The sequence below is a fragment of the Nyctereutes procyonoides genome, unplaced genomic scaffold, assembly GCF_905146905.1.
Source record: "Nyctereutes procyonoides isolate TBG_1078 unplaced genomic scaffold, NYPRO_anot_genome, whole genome shotgun sequence".
NCBI lineage: Eukaryota > Metazoa > Chordata > Mammalia > Carnivora > Canidae > Nyctereutes > Nyctereutes procyonoides.
In genome coordinates this window covers 44310758-44334531 of record NW_026575131.1, presented here as the reverse complement: position 1 = coordinate 44334531, position 23774 = coordinate 44310758, and the positions used below count along the sequence as shown (strand labels likewise).

Genomic DNA, 23774 nt, shown 5'->3' with positions numbered 1-23774 from the left:
AACCAGGGAGTCCGTCGCCGCAAGGCACGCTGGGAATTGTAGTTTACTCCTTCCTGCCTAAAGATGAGCCAAATTGGAGTTACACGACGGGGAGTCGCAAGTGCGACTCGCTGGGCATCTCGGGAATTGTAGTTTAATTTGATCGCGCCAGCCAATGGAAATCGGGGAAACATGGTAAGCCCACGGTGGAGCCCGGGAATGGCAGTGTGAGCTAGACCGGGGTGGGACCGCGCAGCAGGCGATCCAGTAACCGAGGTTTCCGTGATGTCATCGGCGTGCGCCGGAAAGCAGGGCTCACACGGTGCACGCCCGGAGCTGGCGGGGAGGATGGCCGGTTTCGCCGAGCTTGGGCTGTCATCGTGGCTTGTGGAACAATGTCGGCAGCTGGGTTTGAAGCAGCCCACGCCTGTACAGCTCGGCTGCATCCCCGCCATCCTGGAGGGTAAGTGTGGCCCGGCCTCTTCCCCAGGAAGCCTCCGCACTCTGTCGGCTCCCTTGCCTTCGCGCCTTAGCCTTTGCCTAAGCCACTTCTGCGAGGCGAGGGGTACGCTTGGGCGTTATGGACGAGCCTGGGTCCCAAAGGTAGACTGGGCAGTGTTGGCGTTTGGGATTCACAGCTGACTCCCTGTGTGTCCGCACATAAGTGATGTAATCCGAGAAACTCGTGGTCTCAGAGCACAGCACTACTATCTGAATTTTACAAATGGAAACTGCAGTTGTCAGGATTACTGGTAAATGCAGGACTCTGGTCCCGAGAGTAGAGGACTCTACTCTCTACTCTAATGGCCCAACCCGGTTTGCCATTAAAAAGATGCTCTTGGGATCCCTGGGTGGCTCAGCGGTTTAGCGCCTGCCTTTGGCCCAGGGCGCGGTCCTGGAGTCCTGGGATCGAGTCCCACGTCGGGCTCCCGGCATGGCTCCTGCTTCTCCCTCCTCCTGTGTCTCTGCCTCTCTCTCTCTCTCTATGTCTATCATAAATAAATAAATAAATCTTAAAAAAAAAAAAGATGCTCTTGGGGACGCCTGGGTGGCTTAGTCCGTAGAGCTTGCGGACTCTTGATTTCCACTCAGATCATGATCTCAGGGTTGAGCTCAAGCCCCGCATTGGGCTGCGTGCTGGGTGTAGAGCCTGTTTGGAATTCTCTCTCTCCCTCTCCCTTTGCTCCACCCCTTCCCCACACTCTCTCTCTCTCTCTCTCTATTAAAAAAAAAAAAAAAAGATAGGCAGAGATGCCCTTAGGAAACCTAGGAAATAACAGGTTGAGGGTTGAATAAATGAAGATGAAGAAATCAGTAGGGATCCTAGGATGCAGATTGGGGGGGGCATTCAGGTTTCCCCACACTGGGATGTGCTGTAAGGGCTTCAAAATGAGATAGTGAGTAGTAACATCTCGGGTCAGATGGATGTGGGTTCCACTCCAGCCTGCTGCTCACTGGCTGTGTGTCCCGGGCACATCTCTGAGACTCAGTTTCCCTTTCTCTTGGGTGTAGACAGTAATGATCATACACTCCTAGAATTTGTCAGTGTGCCCAGATGTAAATGACACAGGCTAGTATTGGATACATAGGAACTGCTCATTAAACATTAGCTATTATAAACTGTGCTCAGTAGAACACTTGTGTATACTTGAAGTGTGTTGATGCTCCTTTGCCCTCTGCCCAGGTCGGGACTGCTTGGGCTGTGCCAAGACAGGCAGTGGCAAGACAGCAGCATTTGTCCTGCCCATCTTGCAGAAGCTGTCTGAGGATCCCTATGGCATCTTCTGCCTTGTCCTGACACCCACCAGGTGAGCTCCCCACAGGCTTTCCGGGTGAGTTAACCATCTCTGTTTTCTTAGGCAAGCACCTTTACCTCTCTGAGCTCACTTTCCCTCTGTTTAAAATGGGGACAAAAATCATTCTGGCCTCTTAAGGGAGGTAGAAAATTAACCAGGATAGTGTGTGAGAAGTGCTGAGCACAAGGCCTGTCTCAGGGCAAGTTCCAGCTAGGCAGGAGCTATCAAGAGTTTTGTAGCACAAGACAGAGACACATCTCCTGTTCTTGGGCAGACAAATATGGCAGTTGACATGGTAAGTCCTATAGCAGCAGGAGGAGAGGTAGGCACTGTATGCTGTGAGGGTGTGGCCTGGGGAGGAGGGAGTTGGGGAATATTTCATTCAAGGGGTTCCTTAAAGAATGACAAGGATCTCTCAAAGGGACAAATTTGGGGAAAGATATTCTAGGCAGAGGGAACTGCTAGTGCATTCGAGCAGAGGTGTGAGAGAGAGGCAAGGCACAGAAAGGGTACTTGGGGCCAGGCAGGTTAGAGTCAACTTGAGAAAAGCCTAGAATGCCAGGAAGAGAGTTAGATCAATTCTGGGGGCACGTGAGCAGGAGAGGGCAAAACAAGAGGACAAGAAGTGGACACATGGGCCATGGAGAGGCCTGGGCAGAGCTGGGGCTGAAGGGTAGGGAAGACAGGGCTTGGACACTGACCAGCCCCAAGGGAGAGGGCTTAGATCTTGAGCTTTGGTGACTGTGGGCTTAGATCTTGGACTTTGGTGACTATGGTGTTGAGGTCACTACTGAGGAGGAGAGGCCAGTTTGGGTGGGTCTCGTGGGCGAGGGGCTGTGGGATGTCTGGATCCCAGCCTTGTAAGGGGGCAGGGGCCAAAACAGGGCTCCGGTGCTCAGTATCCGACCGAGCCCTTATCCAGAGGGAACTGGAAGTTGTGGTGTGTGTATAAGCAGGAGAGGGCCAGTCGGGAGGTCTGAGGGATGGGCATGGGATTGAGAGGCAGGCACAGAACCTCTATCTAACCCAGCCTGGCCCCTTCACACCCACAGGGAGCTGGCCTACCAGATTGCAGAGCAGTTCCGGGTCCTGGGGAAGCCTTTGGGCCTGAAAGACTGCATCATTGTCGGCGGCATGGGTACAGGGGGCCCGGGGAGGCTCTGGGTAGGGCTCCCCCGTGGCCTCAGGCCACCCACCCAGACCCACCTCTCACACTCCACCTACAGATATGGTGGCCCAGGCCCTGGAGCTCTCCCGGAAACCACACGTGGTCATTGCCACACCAGGGCGCCTGGCTGACCACCTCCGGAGCTCCAACACTTTTAGCATAAAGAAGATCCGTTTCCTGGTGAGTCGGCCTGGGGCGCCAATTGATTGATCCATTCAGGACTCGTGTCCCACAGGCCATCCAGGAGAGCATTAGGAAAAGTGATAGGACAGCTGAGAGATCAATGGAGGTTGGGGGCAGGGCCTCTCTGAGGAGCAGATGTCAGAGACCTAGAGGGAGAAGGCTCCAGGGCACGTGTCCAAGGCTGGGCAGGAGGTGTGTGAGGGAGACTGGCTGAGCTAGGCTGGGCTGGGCATGTGCTCAGGTCCTGGACAGGGCTCTCACCCCAGACCTCCTACCCCCTACCCCTGGTGCTGCAGGTGATGGATGAGGCTGACCGACTGCTGGAGCAGGGCTGCACGGATTTCACCGTGGACCTGGAGGCCATCCTGGCAGCTGTGCCCACTCGTAGGCAGACACTGCTCTTCAGTGCCACACTGACTGACACACTCAAAGAGCTTCAGGGACTGGCCACCAACCAGCCCTTCTTTTGGGAGGCTCAGGCCCCGTGAGTCCACAGCCTGGTCCAAAGGGGCAGGGCAGGGGCAGGTGGGTGGTGTGGGTGAGGGGACGGGGAGATACACCCAAAAGAAGTTAAGGCCTGTGGCCAGTGTGGGGCATTGGCTCCATTCAGTGGGGGGGGGGGGGGGGGGGGACTCTGAGCCCTGCACATCCCCAGGGTGCGTACAGTGGAGCAGCTGGACCAGCGCTACCTGTTGGTGCCTGAGAAGGTCAAGGACGCCTATCTGGTCCACCTGATTCAGAACTTCCAGGATGAGCACGAGGACTGGTCCATCATCATCTTTACCAACACGTGCAAGTGAGCATGGGCCTGCCTCTCTCTTCCCTCAGATCCCCCCACCCCCTGCCCCGATAACCCTTTATGAAGGCCCAAGGTACCGAGACACACAGCCAGTCTTTGCACTCCAGGGCCTCTGCTCAGACCAAAGGTTCTAGAGGATTCATTCAAGGAAGCTCTGGGAGGTCAAGCAGTTTGCTGAGGTTACCCCTCCTGAAGGCAGAGCCAGGATTTGGGGTTCCTCAGGCCCACTCTTACCCAGAAGGTCCAGGGGCCTCTGGCTGTACCCAGAATTCCCCAGCAATAGCTGGGAAGGCCTTTTCACTGTGTCTCAGTGTGTTGCTAGGCCCTGGCACATCAGCTCCAAGACCCAGGTCTGTCCTCTTTATAGTCCCAGGGGCCTTCAAAATCCTTTGAAGGTCTTAGAGGAGATTATTAGGAAGCAGTAGCATGAGTCAGAGTAGATATGCAGCCTACATCCCCTGGAGGAGACCCCCTAACTGGTCCCTGCCCTCCAAAAATTTATTGGCTTCCAGAAGAAGAAAATCTGGATGTAGGTCTGACTGTCATTGGCCTAGCCAGGGAAGGGGTCAGCAGGCAGGGTACTGCACACCCCTGCTTCTCCTTTACCGGTGGTGCAGGGCCACCTACTTTTGATCTTGGGGTGTGCTGGGATGGGAGTGCCTTCCCAAGACCCTGGCCCTGGACGAGAGGTTGACAGTGTGTCCTTCCCACCAGGACCTGCCAGATCCTGTGCATGATGCTGCGTAAATTCAACTTCCCCACTGTGGCTCTGCATTCCATGATGAAACAGGTGTGGGATCAAACTGCCCCAGAGACCCACCTGCCATCCCTAGCCTTGCCCTGGCAAATCATTCCAGCCTCAGGGCCACGCTCTTTCCTCTGCCTTGAACACTTCCTGCTACCCATTTGCCTTGGTCCATCCTTTCCATGGGTGAACGCCGTGAGGGTGGGCCTATCCTGGACTCTACCCTGTTCCCAGGCCTCACACAGTAAGTGATCAAATGTTTGCTGAGATGCTCCCTGACCCCTATCTTCCCAATTCTCTCCCCAACTTGGCAATAGAAAGAACGCTTTGCTGCCCTGGCCAAATTCAAGTCCAGCATCTATAGGATCCTGATTGCAACAGACGTGGCCTCCCGGTGAGCAGCCCCAGAGTGTTCCGTCCTCTGTGCTGGCCCAGTGGCACCCCCACAGTGGGACCAGAGGGCTGACCTGGGCAAGAATTGGGGTGGCTGAGTGACCTTGGATGAGTCCCCACCTCAGTTTCCCCACATGGACAGTGGCACTGACTGGCCTCTGCCTCTAGGGGCCTGGACATTCCCACAGTGCAGGTGGTTATCAACCACAACACGCCCGGGCTGCCAAAGATCTACATACACCGAGTTGGCCGGACAGCCCGTGCAGGTAAGTGGACAGGGCGGGATGGCCTTTGGACCCATGTCCCTCCTGCCTTCCCCTCACCATGAAGAACCAAAGTCAGGAGTCGGTGAGAGAAGATATGGGGGTATAGCCTGCTGGTGAGAAGGAGTGTCCAAAAGTTTGGGGAATCATCCTTTTGAAAGCAGAGGCGGTGAATGCTCTGGTTTATGAGATCCTCTCATGCCAGCAGTGGGGAGAAACATGGATTCTGGAGCCAGACAGGGCCTGGCCCTTCTCTCCTGTCCTGTGGCCTCAGGCAGATTCCATCAGCTCTCTGGGCCCATCTCCTCATCAAAGGACAAGTAATGAGAACGATGCCTGTTTGGTGCTGCTCCAGAGGTCACGGGCCTCAGCGGCTGTCATGCTGTCCCAAGCACCAGTCACCCTCACGGAAACGGGGAATGGAGAAAGTAGTGTGGCAGATCTGGGCTGAGGCCCATTGAGCCTTATCACTGACAAAATGCTGATAGCCAGACCCCAAAGGGAGATCAGCCACATCACCAGCACCGTGTAATGCTGGCCTGGCAGTGGAGCCACCCCTGCTGGTGTCCTGTGTCTCCTCTGGGATGGACCTGCCCTCGCCCCGTTCACTGAGCCCTTACTCTGTTCCCACCAGGAGGAGCCTTGAGCCGCCTAGTGGTCACAGCCTGTCTATTTGGCCCCTAGCTCACAGCAGGTAACTATGGTGTGTCCTTGCAGGGCGGCAGGGACAGGCCATCACACTGGTGACGCAGTATGACATCCACCTTGTACATGCCATCGAGGAGCAGATCAGTGAGTGGTAGGGTGGGAGAGGGGGCTGGGGGGAGCCGGATGCCTCTGGGTAAGATGCCCACTCACCCCTCTCTGACACCTGCTGGGCTAAAACTCCACTTTCCTTTCTGTTCAATCCCAAATGAAGGCTTTTAGCCCAATTAGCAAAACAAGCTTCCCACAGTGCCCTCAGCCACTGAAAGCCACATCCAATGGGAAGGGATTTTGGTTTCTTAGACAGGGATGTATGGATGGTCCCTGTGGTTAAGTCAGAGGCCCCAGGGATAGGGTCTGGGTGTGTTTAAAACCCCCCTTGGGCAGTTTAGCAAGTGCCCAGACCAAGAACTACTGGAAAATCTGTAATCATTGCACAGACTGTCCTAAAATTCAGAAGCCTCTGGACTTCAAAGGACAGTGTTTGAGTAATCTCTATACCCAACATGGGGCTCAAACTCATGACCCCAAGATCAAAAGTCACACACTGTTCTGACTAAGCCAGCCAGGCATCCCTAAAGGAGAGTGCTAAAATAATCTCTACACCCAACGTAGGGCTCAAGAGTCAAGAGTCCCGAGATCAAGAGTCACATACTCTTCTGAGTCAGCCAGTGCCTCTAAAGGAGTTTATAAAAACAACAACAAACTTCCAGTCAAATTCATAGTATTGCTAATAGCAATAAAAAAGGACAGCCTATCTTCTTTAGGACTACAATTCCAGATCTTGCCCATCTGACCTTTATATGATATGACCCCAATCTTGTATACCCCACTGCATGGGGAGCTCACTCCTAAGCCTGGATCCCTCCTCTTGTCTGCCCTCTCTCAGAGAAGCAGCTGGAGGAGCTCTCAGTGGAGGAGGCCAAGGTGCTGCAGATCCTCACGCAGGTCAATGTGGTGCGGAGGGAGTGTGAAATTGTGAGTATGGGAGGCCTTGGGGCCCAGGGTGCTCCATTTGTGAAGAGGGCCCTATGACAGCCTCTCCTTCTCTCCCCAGAAACTGGAGGCGGCCAACTTTGACGAAAAGAAGGAGATCAACAAGCGGAAGCAACTGATCCTGGAGGGGAAGGTGAGGTCTGAGTGGGCTGGTCAGGGTGTGGGGGGTAAAGGGAGGGCTTCCAGGGGGCAGATTGCCCAGCTTGGCCACCTGCGGGTCCTCCCACCAGGACCCTGATCTAGAAGCCAAACGCAAGGCTGAGCTGGCCAAGATCAAGCAGAAGAACCGGCGCTTCAAGGAGAAGGTGGAGCAGGCGCTACAGCGGCAGAAAGCCAGCAGGGCTGGCCATGGGCGTCCACCCAGGGGGCGTCCACCCAGGGCCCCACCTGAAGCTCACTCAGCCCCAGCGCCCATCCACGGCCAGCCCTGAGCGCCACATGTCCATGTGCCTAGCCTGGGATTCCTCCCCAGAACGGACAGTCGGAGGGCCCCTCCACTCCCCTGGACCTGCACAGTCGCTGTCAGTGGGACCCAAGACACCCATGTTGTGCACTGCACAGCTCTTCCACCCTGCAGCCCCCAGCTGGCCCCTTCTCAGAGCCTCTGCCAAGCATCAGGCTGCAGAGAAGGAAAGAACACTGACTACAAGTTTGGGCCCAACTCCATACACAGTGACACTGGTCACCTCGGTTGGGAGGGCAGGGGGATGCTACGGGGCCCCAGAGCAAAGGCATGTTGCTTACCAGGAGTCACTTAATAAATGGGTCTCTCAGCTTCCTTGGTCTGACTCTGTGGCAGTAGGGGCAGGGGAGGAGGGTTCAGCTGCTGGTGCTTCCCAAGCCCCCAGGACATCATGTCACCCCCACCCCACCACTCATTCTTCATTTCCATCGGGACAGGCCCAAAGCTTTGAACTACAGTGCTGGCCATTTTGGCCAAGTGACCTTGAGTTTGAGAAGCCCCATCTGGGCCTCTCTTTCCTTGTCTGAAAAATGGGCACAGCAAGGGCATCACCCTCCAAACATGGCCATCAGGTTCAGTGAAATGACGCCTGGTGGAATTTGGGATTTGTAGCCAGAGTAGAGGGAGGGGATGCTTAACCAAGGGCCACCTAAAGGCAAAGTGGTCCAGACCACATGAGTTGAGCCCCAGGGGGTGGACACAGCTATGCTGTGCAGAGCTGAGTTCCTGGCTGTGTGGCCTGGGTGTGCTCAGGCTCTGAAACTCATTCTTCTCACCTGCAAGTGGTTTACTAAGCCCTACAAAGACAGAGCAGCTGAGGTGCATGGAAGAGGAAGCAGGAAGAGGGGTGCACTGACGGCGGTCAGATGCCTGAGTGCCCACATAACACACACACAGGCACGGCCACTCTTAGAAATGTAATCTGGGCACCAGCACGCGCCCTGGGGATTCTAGAAATCTACACAATGAAAAGCCCCAGAACAGCCCTTGAGCTGTGAGCGGCCAGGGCCAGCTGGGGCACTACGGCCAGGGCCTCCCCAGGCTGGGTTGGGCCCCCAGTCCCTGCCAGGGTGAATGGCCCACTGTGCTGCCTGCGGCCCAGCTCGTGCCCCAGGCGGGAATCCTGCGTATAAAACCAGCTGCCACAGGCCCCGGCTCCCACGCAGACCCTGCAGCCAGGCTCAGGGTGTGCCCTCTGCCAGGCGGGCGAGGCCCTCTCGCAGCTCGCTCAGCTCAAACAGCCTGACGTCCAGCAGCTGTGCAGCTCGGCCCACCTCAGCCCGCGCCCGTTCCCGCTCGGCCCGGGCCTCCTCCAGGCTGCGCTCCATTGCCCGCAGCTGATGCTCTAGCTCGGCATTGCGGGTCTCCAGGTCCTGCAGGGAGAGAGCAGGCAGGTTTTGGGGCCCCACCAAGTCTCTAGGGTCACCAGCCCTGCTTGGGGCATTCAGCATCTGAGTGCCATCCCATCAAACTCCACTCTGGACCATGCCAAGCCTTTTAGTCTCATCCTCCTTGAAGCGATAAGAGACACTCCCTGAGCCCTTGGCCAATTTAAAGGTCATAGAACCGATCACATCCCCCTTCTGCTCAAAACCCTTCTGTGACCCATTAGGCTGGGAACAAAACCCACATCACTCCCTCCTCTCCTTGTTCTTTCCAACTCAGCCTTGCCAGCTTCCTTGTGGTTCTTTGAACCACAATGTTGAGTTTCTTTCCACTTCAGGGCCTTTGCATAGGCTGTGCACGCTGTGCAGGAGACCAGAGGGAGCATCTCCCCAACTTCTCTTGGGTCCCCAGATCCTTTAACATCTTCACCTGCTGGACTCACGGGACATACCCCATCAACATTTTTCCGATAAAGTCTTCAGTGAATGCCAGGCCACTCAGACCTGGGTTCAAATGCAGGCTCCTGACCTGAGGACTTGATGGGGTCAAGGATGGGAATTCAGCAGGGACTCAAAAATTGTTGAGGGGCTCCTGGGTGGCTCAGTCAGTTAAGCGTCTGCCTTTGACCTCAGTCATGATCTCGGGGTCCTGGGATCCAGCCCCATGTCAGGCTCCTTGCTCAGTGGGGAGCCTGCTTCTCTTTTTCCTTCTACCCCTCCCCACCCAAGCTCTATCTCAAATAAATAAAATATTTTTTAATTGCTTTTGAATCAAAGAATAGGAAACATTGTCCTAATAACAGTTGTCCTTTACAAAACACTGGCTGCAACTCAGGCTTTCCATGTACCCGGTCTTCCCAATCCTTCACAACCTTAGGCAAATCTCTTTCTCACCCCTTACAGGTTAAGAAACAGGCTTGGATAGGCACACAGCTGCCCAGGACCCAATAGGAAAGAAAGATCCCAGGTCTGTCCCACACCAGGAGCCGCCTGCCCCTGTGTTGTCACCCCACCCCAAGACACACACCTGCACTTTCTGCTGCACCTCCTCACGCTCCGTGGCGTCCAGGGCCTCACGGGGTCCACCAGTTTGGCTCTTCAGTGTTTGGATCTCCTAGAGAAGAGTTCCCAGGGTCTATTCTGGGGGTCCTGGCTCCCTGTGGGATGTCAGGGAAGATGAAGCCCAGGGACACACACTCAGTGCTCACCTGGTCCCTGGTTTGCACTAGTGCCTCCAGCTGCTCCAGTGACTGGCCTGGCCCTTCCTTCTCACTGACCGAGGGTGGCTCCACCGCCGCTGCCTGGGCCTCCAGCTCAGCCACCTGTGTGGACAGGAAAGTCAGCCCCTGACACCCCACCTGAACTCTCCTGGGGAATCTGCCCTTGCTCGGTCACACCCATGACTAGGCACTCATCCCCTCTGATTGGGGCCACCACCATGCAGCAGGTAGGACTTTAGGGTTTGACAATGGTTGGCATTATCTCAGACCCATAAGACAGAACAAGAAACTGAGGCTCAGAGAAATGACCTGCAAAGATCACACAGCCAGGCAGTGAACCCAAGGACGGATAGGACCTGCGGAGGCCCGGACTCCCCAGCTGCTGGGGCCACTCGGAGTCTCTGGGAGGAAGGGATCCTCTCACCCGCTGCCGCAGCCTCTCGGCCTCTGCACGCTGGGCCTCCAGCTGCTGCCTCCACTGGGCGGCGGCGGCGTTGGCTTCTCGCAGGGCGCCCGCCAACTTGTTGTTGCTGTCCTGCAGCGCGAAGAATTCCGCCTCCCACTGCACCTCGCCCACGGAGCTGCAGGGGTGCAAGGGTTGGCGGCGCGAGACCCGGCCCCAAAGGGTAGGGGGCAGCGGCGGGGCGGGGCCGGGGCCGGGGCCTTGCGGGGCGGGGCCACCTGGGCGGGGCCTGGCGGGGCGGGCCACCTGGGCGGGGCCTTGGCGGGGCGGGGCCACCTGGGCGGGGCCTTGGCAGAGGCGGGGCCAAAGTAGGTGCCGGGTGCCCGCCCAGGGAGACGCACAGAATGGGCAGCGGCGTCAGCCCCTCGCTGCGTGTCCGAACCCGGCGCGGGTTGGAGACATCGTGGGTTTAGAATTCGCTCCGGGAGGCGTGACCGAGACAGGGTTAGTCCCCGGGAGGGATGGGGTCGGGCAGGGGCGGCCCGAGAAGGCGTGCTCGAAGGAGGAGCGCGTTGCAGGGGCGAGGTCGGCTCCAGGAGGGGCGGGAAGCGAGCCAGTCTCCTCCCCTTCCCGGGCCTTGGGTACAGTCCGATCCCGCGGCCCGTCGCGCCCCAAGGGCTTCTGAGGAGCTCCTCCGGGTGCCTGGGGTCCTGCCACCCCCTCTGCTCGCCCTACCCGCCTCACCCCTCGGACAGCATCTTCTTGAGCCGCTCGCGCTCGGCGGGGCCGGGAACGTCCGCGCTCTGGCTACGGAACAGTTTCTCGTCGCCGGGGCCATTGGCGCTGACAAGGGGACTTGGGGGCACCTAAGGGCGTGGGCAGAAGAGGGGTCACACTGGGGTGTGGCTTCGGCCAAGGACTGGTAAGGTCATGGTTGGGGTCAGCGCTGATGTCACCGCTATTGTGACTGAAGGCGAGGGTCCTTTCCAGCCCTGGGATGCAAGCGCGCCCCTCTCCTCATCTACCCTCTGTGGCTCCCCATGGCCCCTGGGCCAGAGTTCCAGGCACTGTACCCCCACTTAGCCTCCCTGGGCTCTCACCAAGGCCCCAGGCACACCTGATTCAGGCTGGTCTAAATAAACCACTGAGACACTCAAAATCTGCAAAGGTGGGGGGAGCAATGTGAAACCTCTGTGCTATTCCTTCATAGCAATGACCTTCCCTGGGGCCAAATTTCCACCTGCTGTTAAGATTCAGACAGGAAGCCCTCTACCAGGGTGAATTCATTATGTATCCCCCTCACTGCCTGGCCCGCGGGCCCTGAGGGCAGGGAGCAGCCTGCTTTTTCATCTCTGTCACCCTCTTTCCCAGCCCTGGGCCTGGCACACAGTAGGTGGTCAGTAAATTATGCTGAATAAATTAGTGTGGGAAAGCTCCCAGGACAGTTTCTCACTTGGCCACTCCCCACCACCACCCCCATTAGCTATTTCAACCTCCGGGTTTTTACTCCGCCATCTAAGCTGGTTTCCAGGCCTTCCGTGACCCAAGGCTAGGCCGGACCCCCAGGATGTGCTCCTGAGCCTTTTCTTCCAAGGCTCCTGCTGTAGGTGGAGTTTTATGGGATCTGTGAGCATTTGGTCCTGGGCGCCCACACAGTACCTGGACCCTCAGTATCAGCTGAGTGACTGGCAGGCATGGGACAGGAAATACTGACCTGGTGGGCAGCGAGCGCCAGGGCTGGACTGGTGAGCTCCCCCCCATCCTGAGATTTCTCCCTCGCCAGCCTCGCTGCTTCCTTTACTTCCTGGAACTTCTCAGCAAACTGGGGGTGGGGTGGGGAGCAGAACAGTCAAAGCCAACCCAGCCCCCTCTCCCAGGGCCTCACTTGGTCACCCCCACCCAGCGCCAGCCTTGTCACTTTGAAAGGGACTTTAGGAGTCATGCATATCCTCTGGTCTCATGAACTGGAAGAGTGGTCAGGAGGCTTGGAATATGTTGTCCCAGTGAGCAGACTGAGTATCATGGTGGAGGTAGGATTTAGGTGGAGGTGAATTCCATGGAGCCACCTTGAGAAAGGGATCCCCTGGGACGCCTGAGTGGCTCAGCGGTTGGGCATCTGCCTTCGGCTCAGGGTGTGATCCGAGAGTACAGGGATCGAGTCCTGAATCGGGCTTCCTTCGTGGAGCCTGCTTCTCCCTCTGCCTATGTCTCTGCCTCTTTCTCTGTGTGTATCTCATGAATAAATAAATAAAATCTTGAAAAAAAAAAAAAAAAAAGAAAGGGATCCCCTTCCTCTCAGTCAGGCTTATTTCAGCAAGGAGAGCCTCAGGTGGGTGCTGTCTTTAATGCCCCAGACACTTGTGAATATCTTTTTATAACACAGAGAAAGCAGGTCTTGGGCTCAGAGCCTCTGAGAGGCACCTGTACTCAGTGAAAAAGTAAATCACCCTCTTCTCATTCCTACTCTACCTATACCGATTTTCCAGTTAGGGTAGGATACACTGGTTTTCATTTTAAAATAAACTTCTTTAGTTTGAAAATAATTTTTTAAAGAAAATGTTTACACACAGACGGTCACTCGATTGGGGAGAAGAGACCAGTGCAAGTCGTTGGAGGGAAATCATCTCAAAAAACGGTTGAAGAGCAACTAAATACTCAGTGAGAAAAAATACTCCTGCTTTGTACCACCCACAGAAATTAATTCAAGACCTAAATTTGAAAGGAAAATGAAAGCTTCTAGAAGCAAAGAGAATCCTCACGATCTCATTAGGAATCAGAAAGCACTACTCATCCAGGGGAACAATGGGATGAGACAATATTGAAGTCTGAAGACAGCAGAGGGTGGAGGGAGGCAATGATGAAGGTAGTGCTAGGGTGTGTGAGGGAACTCCCAGCTCATCCCAGGCACCCAGAGAAGGGCGGGGTGTGTCCAAAATTGGAGCAGGTGGCCAGCAGAGCTGAGACATGAGGCAGGGAACCAGGAAGGGTTGTCTAATTCTCATGCTTATTCTACAGCACCGGCCCAGAGGCCCCCATGGCCCCAAGAGGAACCCCAGGCCCAGCCCTGTCCTTCCCGCCATGTAATCCTGCAAGCCCACCTGGGTCAGATGCTGCTCAGAAGCAAAGCCAAGGCCATAGACGGTGTTGGCACGACTGTCTGCCCACTGCCCAAACTTCTGGGAGGTTTTGGTAAAGGTCATGTTGGGGGTGACGGTGCTGTTGATGATGGCCTGGGAAAAGGGAAGAGGGGGGAACACAATTCAAGCTTGATGAGACTGACAATAATGAACATGAGACCCCCAGGGTGTCACTTTGTATTAGCTCTTGGGAGGTTCTAGGTGTGAGCCATCTCAGGACAGAGACTGATTTAAGGGCTCCTCCCAATCCCCAGCCCCCAGGCACACAGCAGGGTAATGACTAGACCCAAACCTGCCTCTGAGACCTCAGGAGCCTGCCACCCCCACCCAAGCCCTGCCAGGACCTTGGCACCCCCAATGCTGATGATTCGGTAGACATTGCGGGTGGCATCATAGAAGTAGGAGACCGTGAGTGCGTGCTTGCCCGCAGGGATCCAGTTCCGCTTGGTGGCCGGGTCAATCTGGAACACATGTGCCCGTGTGCTGAAGATGGGCTGCTCCCTGCGTGGGGAGACGGTTCTCAGTGGGGCTGGGCATCCCCCAGGGGGCTCAGGGCCAAGCTGGGGAGGCAGGGGCTCACCTGGCTGTGGACATTGGTCAGGCTGGGTTGGGTGGGCTCCAAGAGGCAGCCAGAGGGATGGCAGGAGCTGCGGGTTCAGCCTCTGGGGGGAGAGAGGGATTGTGAGTGTCTCCCCAGGACAGGCTTAAGGAAACCAAGCGGGTCCAACCTCAGGACCCACCACCAGCCACACCATTCATAGAACCTCAATTAGAAAGGTAAAGGAATCAGCAGATCACTCAGCAAAAACACCCTGTCCCTCTCCTTTGGGAGGAAGCCCACACACACCCTGAGCAGGAGATGACTCTCCGAGAGGAGCCAGGTGGCCCTGGATCTCCCAGCATAAACTTATCAGCATGCTGGTTACTGAACCCAGAGTGACACCCCCTCAATCCTGGTGCTAGATAGAGAAGGCCAAGGTGAACTCCTACTTGGTATTTTCTGCCACATTCACTCATCACTCCCCAAACCAGGATCTCCATCAGAATGTGGGCCATCACCAGATGCCTCCTGGGAGACCAGTTCCTCCTAGATCCCACAGAGGGACCCCTCAGCTTCCACTCTAGGGCAGAGGCACACTTGGAGGCAGAGTCCAAATACCCAGGGAGCTGCCAGCCTAGTTAAGAAGATGTAGCCAAACAAGTTTACCCTGGTACCCACTAACCGATTGCCCATGACCACTCTATCCCAATACCATGCAGGGCTGGGTGGTATCAAGGATTGGGAGATCCCCAGCCCCTCTTGCCGCCTCCAGCCACGACCTCACAGACACCAGGAATGGCTGCCCTGGAGAATTCCTTAACCTCACCTCTGTGCCTCCAAAACCTGCATCTGGGGGATCTGCAGCGGACCAGGAGGGACCTGGGGAAGGGAGGTGGCCAGTGGGGGAAGGGAGGCCCCCCGCGGAGCGGCCTCCCTGGTCAGAGGAGGGTTGCCCCGCCACCCTGTCCTGGGCAGCTGCTGCCCGGGTCACAGGGTCTGAAACCGGAGCCCCTGTGTGGGGGAGGGGCGGCAGCGCTGGCCCGGGTTGGGAGCAAGTCCTGGGTCGAAGCAGGGTTCCAGGGTGCAGGGGTCCCAGAAACCCAGGCCCTTCCGGCCCTGACGGTCTTGCCGCGACTTGCAGCTTTGGGGAAAGTTACTCACCAACTAGTCATGTGCCTCGGCCGCCGCCGGCCGCGGGGCTCCCGGAGGAGGCCCGGACCCCGCCCGGTGCCAGGATCCCCAGTTGCGTGTGGGGGCGAAGCCCCACCCCATGCGCCCCAGGCTGGGGGGCCTGGTATTCAGTAAGGAAAGAATTCCCATCCGCGTCAGGATCGGGGCGCCCATTGCGCTCCCCGACTTCGGGAAGTGCCACCCTCGACCCGGGAACTTCCGAGATTCGCGCGATGCCCCCCGACTCCGGGTCCAGAACTTCGGGGATCCCTCGCACCACCTCCGACTTCTAAATTCCGGGGACTCCCTGCCAGCTCTCCAGCCCCGGGTCGGTGATTTCGGGGTCCTCTCGTGCCGCCTCCCAACCCCAGGCCGGGAACGTCGGGGACAGCGCAGCCTCCTCCAACGCCGGGTCGGGAACTTTGGGAACCCCTCGCCCCGTGCCCTCTCCGACCCCGGCTCCGGAGCTTCGGGGCCCCTGCGCCCTCTCAAGCCCTGGAACTTCGGGGCTCCCCGGCCGCCCCCAGCCTCCCGGCCCGGAACTTCGGAGACCCCCGCGCCCTCGCCCCGGCCCTGGCACCTGGGGGCCCGCGTCCCCCGCGCAGGCTCGGACAGCCGGGCTCACCCTGCGGGCTCGGCGCCCCGCGAGTGTCCGGGCGCGAGTCGGGTGCTGCCCCGCGGCGCCGACTCCCCGCAGCCGGGCGCCCCGCTCGCTCGCTGGCTCCGGGGCCCGCGCCCTCCGCGCCGCCCTCCGCGCCGCCCTCCGCGCCGCCCGCGCCTTTGTCTGCGCCTCCGCCGCCGCCCGCGCCGCCTCCGGTCCCATCGCGGCCGGTCCCGACGCGGCCGCCGCCCGCCCCGCCTCCCCGGGCCGCCGAGGCCGCCCCGCAGCGCCCCCTGCCGGCCCTCCGCGGCGGGGGGGGGGAGAGGGAGGGGCGGATGCCGGGAGCGGGGCGGGACGGGACTCCTGGGGGGCGGGAGGGGGGGTGAAGGGCGGGGAAGAGGGCCGGGGCGGATGGGGACAGAGACCCAGGCCCAGAGGCAGAGATATGAGGGAGAGACACAGGAGGCAGACAGATGGAGGATGGGGCTTCATCGTCCTGTCGGGGCGGCCCTGGCCCTCGGGACACTGCCTGAGGTCATGACCTTCTGCCTTTGATGGGAGTCCCTCTCCACCTGACCGGGATCTAGAGGCCGGGGCTCCTCTGTCGCATGGAGCTGGGTGCTTGCACACAGTAGGTGCTCAGTGGGTGTAGCCAGGAAATGAAACAGACACAGGCTGGGCGAAAGCTAGAAGAGGCTGAGAGAGGCAAACAGTAGGCACTTAATGAGGCTCGATCAGGGGTGCCCCGTTAGGAATCGTTCCTGCCTGACTTCCCCCCCAGCTCCAATCCCCTGTTGGGGAGAGGCTTCTATCCACCTTGTCTCCCAGGAGAGGAACGTAACAATGCCAACATGGTCGAATTATCAGTATTGCTATGTTATAGGGTCTCAGAACCCAGGGCAGAGCGAACATTGGGGCCCAGCTCTCACCAATTGTGCAAATCTCCTGGAGGTCCTCAGGCCTGGGTTTGCCATCACTGGTCAGGGGGAACCCTTCAGGCACTTGCCAGGAGAGGGTCCAACTGGAGATGAGCCAGGATCAGCCTCCCCAGGCCAGGGTCTGCCTGTGGGACCCACTTACTTGGCAGTCCAGTGGCTGCCCTTTCTCTGGACTCCTCCAAAGTCACACAGTGCCATCGGGTTCGTGGACAGAGGCACTGCAGCTCCCCCAAACTGAGGCCTACAGTTCCCTAAAGCCCTAAACCTCATGCTTGAGCCTTCCAACAATCTCAGAGATTTTGCTTTTTGCCTTCTCCGTCCCAACTCCTTTCCCCGTTTTTATTTCTGTTTTCCCCTGACCAGAATCATCTGGGCTGGTAGCTATCTTCTAATTACCTTTACGTGAATTCCAGGTCGTGTCGTTTCTGAAGACTTATTTCCAGACCAAGATGGAGTTTACCTTGCTTCAGGCCTTTGCCCAAACTCTCCCCTATACCTGGAATGCCCTTTCTGCAGGTGTATATTTGGCCTTGTCCTTCCAGGCTCAGCTCCCCTGGCCCCTCTTGGCCTAGAAGCCACTCTATCTGGGGCTTGGAAGGGATCTCGCTTTGTACTGCACCAGGACCCCATCACTTTCTCTGGGACCCTTCATCTGTATTTTTTATTTTTTTTAAGATTTTATTTATTCATGAGAGACACAGAGAGAAAGGCAGAGACAGACAGAAGGAGAAGCAGGCTCCCTGTGGGGAGCCCGATGCCAGGACCCCGGGATCATGCCCTGAGCCAAAAGCAGACGCTCAACCACTGAGCCACCCAGGCGTCCCTTCCCTGATGTGTATTATCTGTGTATTACTTCCATCGTGGCCAGGTCTGGGCACTCTTTGGAGGACTAGCCCATCCTGGAGCCCCAGCCTCACCCAGTATGAGAGGAACCGCTCACCCCTGCTGGGGAAACTGAGGCTCAGGCTCAGTTTCCCCAGCTGCTTCTAACTTCACAAGGCATCTACACGAGCAAAGGATTTGGCTTCACTTTCAGGCCTGAAGCCACAAAACACTTTGAACATTGTGGGGAACATAGAAAATACCGTCTGTTCTGTGCAAAGAGTGACTTTTCCTTATTACCAAAAAAAAATTTTAAAAAAAAATTAAGTAACTGGGAAAGGTGCCGACAGGGCCGAGGCTTCTGGAGGCCACTCAGGGTGTGCTGTGTTGGCCGGCTACAGAGCCAGGGCCATGTGGCTATTCTGTGGGGGTGGCCAGGAGAGGGGTCTAGGCTGACTTTATTCCTGTGGCAGAAGGCAACAACATGAGGGAGAGTGGGGAGTTGAATCACTTCCCTGGGCCCCCCCTCAGGGCTCCAGGAGAAGTTGGGATGGGGCTCGCCTTGAGCAGCCCTGACCTGATGTAGTGTCACTCAAGTACAAATTGAGGGAGTGGCTTTGTCAGTGTGGACCTCACTTTTTTCACCTGGAGAATGGTCTGACGCTTGCAGGGCAAAGGGGTAGAGAGAGGAAGCAGGAGAATCTGGGCAACACGAGCAGCTCCTCACTCTCCTCTGGGTAGAGACAGTAGGGGGCTGCCCCAAGCTGCCACCTCCACCCCAGCCTGAGGCCTAGTCTGCCTGGGGATGTCCTTATAGAATGGGCAGAGGCCACCACCCCAGGGTGGCTGATAAGAAGCAATAGCTTTCCCTTGGGCCTGAGAGAGGGATATAAGGGAACAAACTTCCTGTCACAGAAAAGGCCAAGCAGAGCCTCGAAAAGTTTCTTCGGCTCTAGGGAAGCTGTATTTGTAGAGTGGCTCTTATGGGTTAGATTCTGCTCTCTGCCTAGTTAAATCTGACCCACCTCTGGATTGAAGCTAAATTGTCTCTCATCCCTGGAGAGTTCCTATCCCACCAGAGCAGGGGAAGTCTGTCACTCTTTCCCAAAGCTACATGCCCAACTTCATGATGTGGATGACAGTGGCCAGACTTAGATCTGTTTATGACATGATTTGGTTACTGTCCAACTCTGCCATGGTTCTGTCCCCAGCACCTAGAGCAAGCCTGACCTGCAGCAGGAACTCTTGAAATGCTTCAAGAAGGAGAGGATCCTCAAGCCCCAGTCTTGGTCCTTGGTGGCCTCCAGAGTCATGTGACCAAGGAGTGACTCCCAACCCTGCCTCTTATGAACAGTGTGACCCTAAAGAAGCCATTTTCCCTCTCTGTGCCTTAGTTACCCCATCTATAAAGTGGACACAAAAATGGTGGTGAAGTTTACTTTAAGGATCCAACAAGTCCTTGTGTGAAAAAGGCATGATCCTAACACCTTAATAAATTCTGGTTGTTATAAACATTATATTTATTCTTGGCTGTCTGGACATATGCTTTTGATCCTGAGCCAAATTCTGAAGATTTTCTGTCAGGGGTTGAGGGATCAACTAGGTATGAGTATTTAAGGACAGAAATAATATCCAACTTGGCATGATAACTTCTAAATCTTTAGCTATGGGACCTTATATGCTCCTCTAGCCACATTCATCCTCTTTCTCCATGTTGCCTCTGCCATGGCCAGTTGGGCCAGCCACCAGACCTTGGCCTCTTAAGAAGCTCCTATTCATCCCACCTCTAATGCTCCCTTCTCTGAGAAGCCATCCCATGTCTCCCTCTAGACTCTCCCCAACACCCTCCCTCCTTCTGACCCAACTCTGATCCTAGGGACTAGGGGTGTCTGTGTCTAGCTCTCCCAGCATGCAGTGGATGCATGGGGGTCATGGCATAGGAGAACTTGATGACTCAATATTGGTGATGTTTCATCACTCAAGAGAGACCCCACCTTAAATTCAGATCCAACTCAACTTCTGCACAAGGCCAAGGTTAATTCATGAAACAAGCAGCCCCCAGGAAGATGTGAAGGGGCTGGGAGGAGGGCATCTGACATTGGGTTTGAGCTCCCGGGAGCAGGGAGGGGTGGAGGGTGGGGGCAAGCAGCACTTGAGCCCCCTCCAAACTCCAAACCTGGATCTGTGGTTTGGTTCCACAGACCTAATTACCCTCATTTGCCACATGCACTAATTACCTCTGCGGTGCCAGGTGGCTGGGCGGGGCTGCCCCACTTTTGGGAGGTAGGTCGGGGCCCGATTATTTTTGGCTGCGTCGTCCTTGAAGGCTCCGCCATCCTTCTGCGTGAAGGGCAGAAAGTGGGGCGGAGAAATTGCGGCCACATCAGGAGGGACAGTGGGGGACTCAGGGGTCAGGTTGGCCCAGGAGCTCCCTGAGCAGGGGGGCTTTGGACCCCCCCTGCCTCAGGGTCTTTGGAATCTAGCTGGAGGCTGCGAGACCTGGAGGGACTGAGAATCATTCAGTTCAAAGGTGCACTGGTCTGGAGGCGTGTTTTAAAGGTGACACCAGGGGCACCTGGTGGCTCAGTGGTTGAGCTTCTGCCTTTGGCTCAGGTCATGATCCCAGGGTCCTGGGATAGAGTCCCACATAGGGCTCCCTGCTCTGCAGGGAGCTTGCTTCTCCCTCTGCCTGAGCCTCTGCCTCTCTTTCTGTGTTTTTCATGAATAAATAAATTAAATCCTTTAAATAAATAAATAAATAAATAAATAAATAAATAAATAAATAAATAAATAAAGCACCACTGGTGGGAGAGGGCTTGAGCGGAGAGTCGGACGGGCCTGGATGCAAGTCCTGACTCCCACCAACTTGATGCATGTTACTGAACATGGGAGTTCCTCTCTTTCACCTTTCCTGAGGGATCAAAGGTGGGGGTGGTGGTAATAATTCACAAAGAGTACTCTGGGCAGAGGGCACAGCAGATGCAAAGGCTCTGAGGTGGGGATGGGCTGAATGTATTGGACGAATAGTGGGGGTCAAGGGGAGCCAGAGAGGAGTGAGTGGGAAGAGAGTAGGGGTCACCAAGAGCTAAGAAGGTCACAGGAGCCAGCTGAGAGCTCATAAGCAATGGTGTGGTGTATGAGTGTTGTTCCAAGGGGACTGGGGAGCCATGGGAGAGTGTGGAGACAGAGAGGAAGGGACACAATCAGATTAACATTGCAAGTTCCAGGGCAGGGTTTCAGCTCTTGAGAGAGAATCAAGCATCTGTACTTGTGCAGAACGGGGGCAGACCCTTCCCTCCGTCAAGCCTCCCTTTTCTCATCTGAGACAGTCCTGAGGCCCAGACAGGCCCAGGACACACAGGACCCTCAGCCAGGGAAGCTCCCTGCCCCCGCCCTCCAGGCTCCCAAACCCTACATGGCCTCCTCTCTGCCTGCCCTCTCCTCCTACTCTCCTTCTGTGGCCTTGGAGGAACAGCTGTGGGAACAGAGAGCGGGAAGCCGTGGGGAAGCAACGTGGAGGGGCTCCGGGGGCCGTGTTCCCTCTTGGTGACAGCCCACATGGGGCCGCTGGGTGCCGAATGTTCTTGCAGGAACCGGGTGACTCAGATGCTGCAGCCTCCTCCCTCGGCCTGCCAGGGAAGGCCAATCCCGGTCCCCAGGCACAGGCGAGAATCAGCAGGTGCCCCTCTGGGTGGCCTGCAAACCAGCTCCAGCCTCCACTGCAGGATCCCCTTAACGGGATGCATTGCTCACTTTCCTGCTCTGGAGGCTCCCGTGGCTTTGCTGGAGGCTTCAGAGGGAGAATCGGGCTCCTCATCACCACTGTCCTAGCACCCGAAGCCATCTCTGAACCTTTGCCCTTAGCCTCATCACTGAGCCTTTGCACTCAGCCCCACCTGTGGCCTGAAATGCCAGCTCTGACACCTCCTCCTCCAGGAGGCCTTCCCAGACTCCCTCCACTGCCTCCACCCTGACCCCATAGGACTGCTGTGTCCCCACTGCAGACTGGGGGCTCCTTGGAGTCCCGGCTCAGGGCAAGGCCTCTCAGGGACCCTCTTGTTGCCCAGTGCGAGAGGCACAAAGGGAAGGAGGAGGAATCTCCTTGGCCCTACCTTTAACTCCTTTTATTATTTTTTTTAAGACTTTATTTTTTCATGAGAGACACACAGAGAGAGGCAGAGACATAGGCAGAGGGAGAAGCAGGCTACCCGCGGGGAACCTGATGTGGGACTGAATTCCAGGACCCCGGCCGGATCTTGAGTTGAGCCAAAGGCAGGGGCTCAACCACTGAGTTACCTAGGTGCCCCATTCCTTTTTTTTTTTCTCTAGAGAGAGAGAGAGAGAGAGAGCAGGGGGGCAGAGAGAGAGGGAGAGAGAGCATCTCAATCAGGCTTCATGCCCAGTGGAGAGCCCTATGTAGGGCTCAATCTCAAGACCCTGAGATCATGACCTGAGCCAAGATCAAGAGTCAGACTCTTCATCAACTGAGCCGCCCAGGTGCCCCTAACTCCATTTTTATAGAAAAGGAAACTGAGGCTCAGGAAGCTTAAGCCAATTACCCAAATTAAAAGCTGGCTAAGTGGAAAAGCTTAGCCTCAAACTCAGGTCTGAAAGACTAGACCCTGTTCTCTGCAGCTTTTGGAGGCTTATTTACCCACTGCAGGGGGACGGGGGCATTCACTTGCTTGCAGGCAGATTTGGTAGGAGCTGGGCTCAGCCTTCTAGGGTCCAACAACCTGTCTCCATGGAAGCAATGGGGCCTTCTCTGGGGGTTTATTTCTCTGTAAGATGGGGGTTCATCTGGGGTGCCTGAGTGACTCAGAGGTTGGGTAGCTGCCTTCGGCTCAGGTCATGATCCCAGTCGGGGTCCTGGAATCGAGTTCTGCATCGGCTCCTTGCAGGGAGCCTGCTTCTCCCTCTGCCTGTTTCTCTGCCTCTCTCTGTCTGTCTCTCATGAATAAATAAACAAATCTTAAAAAAAAAGATGGTTCATCTGTGAACTCATATTTATTGAACACCTACTAGGTGTCAGCACTGCAGAGGGCCCTAACCTCAGAGTGCTTCAGCTATCTGGTGAACATGACAGACAGAGGACTAAGTAGGATGATTTCTGATAGCAATTTGTAAAGGAAAGAAAACCAGGCAAAGTAATAAAGCAAAGACGGGAGGTCAGTGAAGGTTACTCTGATTTGGTAGTGATTCAGGGGAACAGCATGTGCAAAGGCCCTGGGGTGGGAATGTGCTCAGCTCCTTGGAGCACCAGCATCAGAGAGATGGGTGTAGCTGGAACAGGTTGACTTAGGAGGAGGGGAGGGGTGGGCGGAGCCATAGGCTGGGTTGCAAGGGGCCCTGTGGGTCCCAGCAAAGAGTATGGGCTTTATGGGGCTCCCTGGGTGGCTCAGCGGTTTAGCGCCTGCCTTTGGCCCAGGGTGCGATCCTGGAGACCCAGGATCGAGTCCCATGTCAGGCTTCCTGAATGGAGCCTGCTTCTCCCTCTGCCTTGTCTCTGCCTCTCTCTCTCTCTATCATGAATAAATAATAAATAAAATCTTAAAAAAAAGAGTATGGGCTTTATACTCTGGAGCACTAGAGAGCCATGGGAGGCTTTTGACAGTTGGATTGATTTTAATACTTTCCTCCTCCATTATCATGATGCAGAAGGTATCCTGGGCTGTACTTGACAAACAAATGACATTGTTATTAGCAGGATCATTATTTCTGTGGGGATGTCCACAGGCTCTGAGTTTATATCCCCCCCAGGGCCTCAGGGAGGAAGTCCATCTCGGTAACCCTCTTTCCGCCTTGTCCAGCCTTCCTTTCTCTCCTACACGTTGGCCCTGATGCCGGCCCGGGACTTATCGCTGACACCCCCGGCTTCCCACTGGACGGAAACACCTGCTTCCCTGAGAGGCCCCAGAGGAGGCCCCAGAGGAGCCTGCTGCCCCGGGCTGGGGGAGGGAGACCACTGAGGGAAAAAGAAAAGCTCACACACCAGGCACCAACTGCACACACAGGGGAGGCTACAATCGGGGGCCTTCTACGTGGGCCGGGGGTATCTGGGGGCACG

The 23774-nt window shown here is 56.4% G+C and overlaps 2 protein-coding genes across 5 annotated transcripts; one reads left to right on the top strand and one right to left on the bottom strand.

Annotated features, from left to right (window-relative positions):
* Positions 1-285: 285 nt before the first annotated feature.
* DDX49 (DEAD-box helicase 49) lies at positions 286-7805 on the top strand. The gene is made up of 13 exons (XM_055344226.1): positions 286-442; positions 1664-1787; positions 2828-2913; positions 3002-3123; positions 3423-3610; positions 3782-3922; positions 4640-4715; positions 4988-5064; positions 5232-5329; positions 6044-6118; positions 6921-7009; positions 7089-7160; positions 7258-7805. The coding sequence occupies exons 1-13, from the start codon at positions 328-330 to the stop codon at positions 7456-7458; spliced, it is 1464 nt and encodes a 487-aa protein (XP_055200201.1). The 5' UTR covers positions 286-327; the 3' UTR covers positions 7459-7805.
* A 589-nt stretch (positions 7806-8394) lies between these two features.
* On the bottom strand, positions 8395-16130 carry HOMER3 (homer scaffold protein 3). 4 transcript variants are annotated; one of them, XM_055344228.1, is made up of 10 exons: positions 15927-16130; positions 14216-14297; positions 13980-14136; positions 13597-13728; positions 12213-12320; positions 11243-11364; positions 10520-10676; positions 10084-10197; positions 9903-9989; positions 8395-8863 (listed from the first exon to the last, which is right to left on the bottom strand). In XM_055344228.1, the coding sequence occupies exons 2-10, from the start codon at positions 14227-14229 to the stop codon at positions 8672-8674; spliced, it is 1083 nt and encodes a 360-aa protein (XP_055200203.1). In that variant the 5' UTR covers positions 14230-14297; positions 15927-16130; the 3' UTR covers positions 8395-8671. The 4 variants fall into 4 exon arrangements, with proteins under 4 accessions (XP_055200203.1, XP_055200205.1, XP_055200202.1 ...); XM_055344230.1 differs by having other exon boundaries at positions 13980-14096; XM_055344227.1 differs by having other exon boundaries at positions 15972-16130.
* Positions 16131-23774: the final 7644 nt, after the last annotated feature.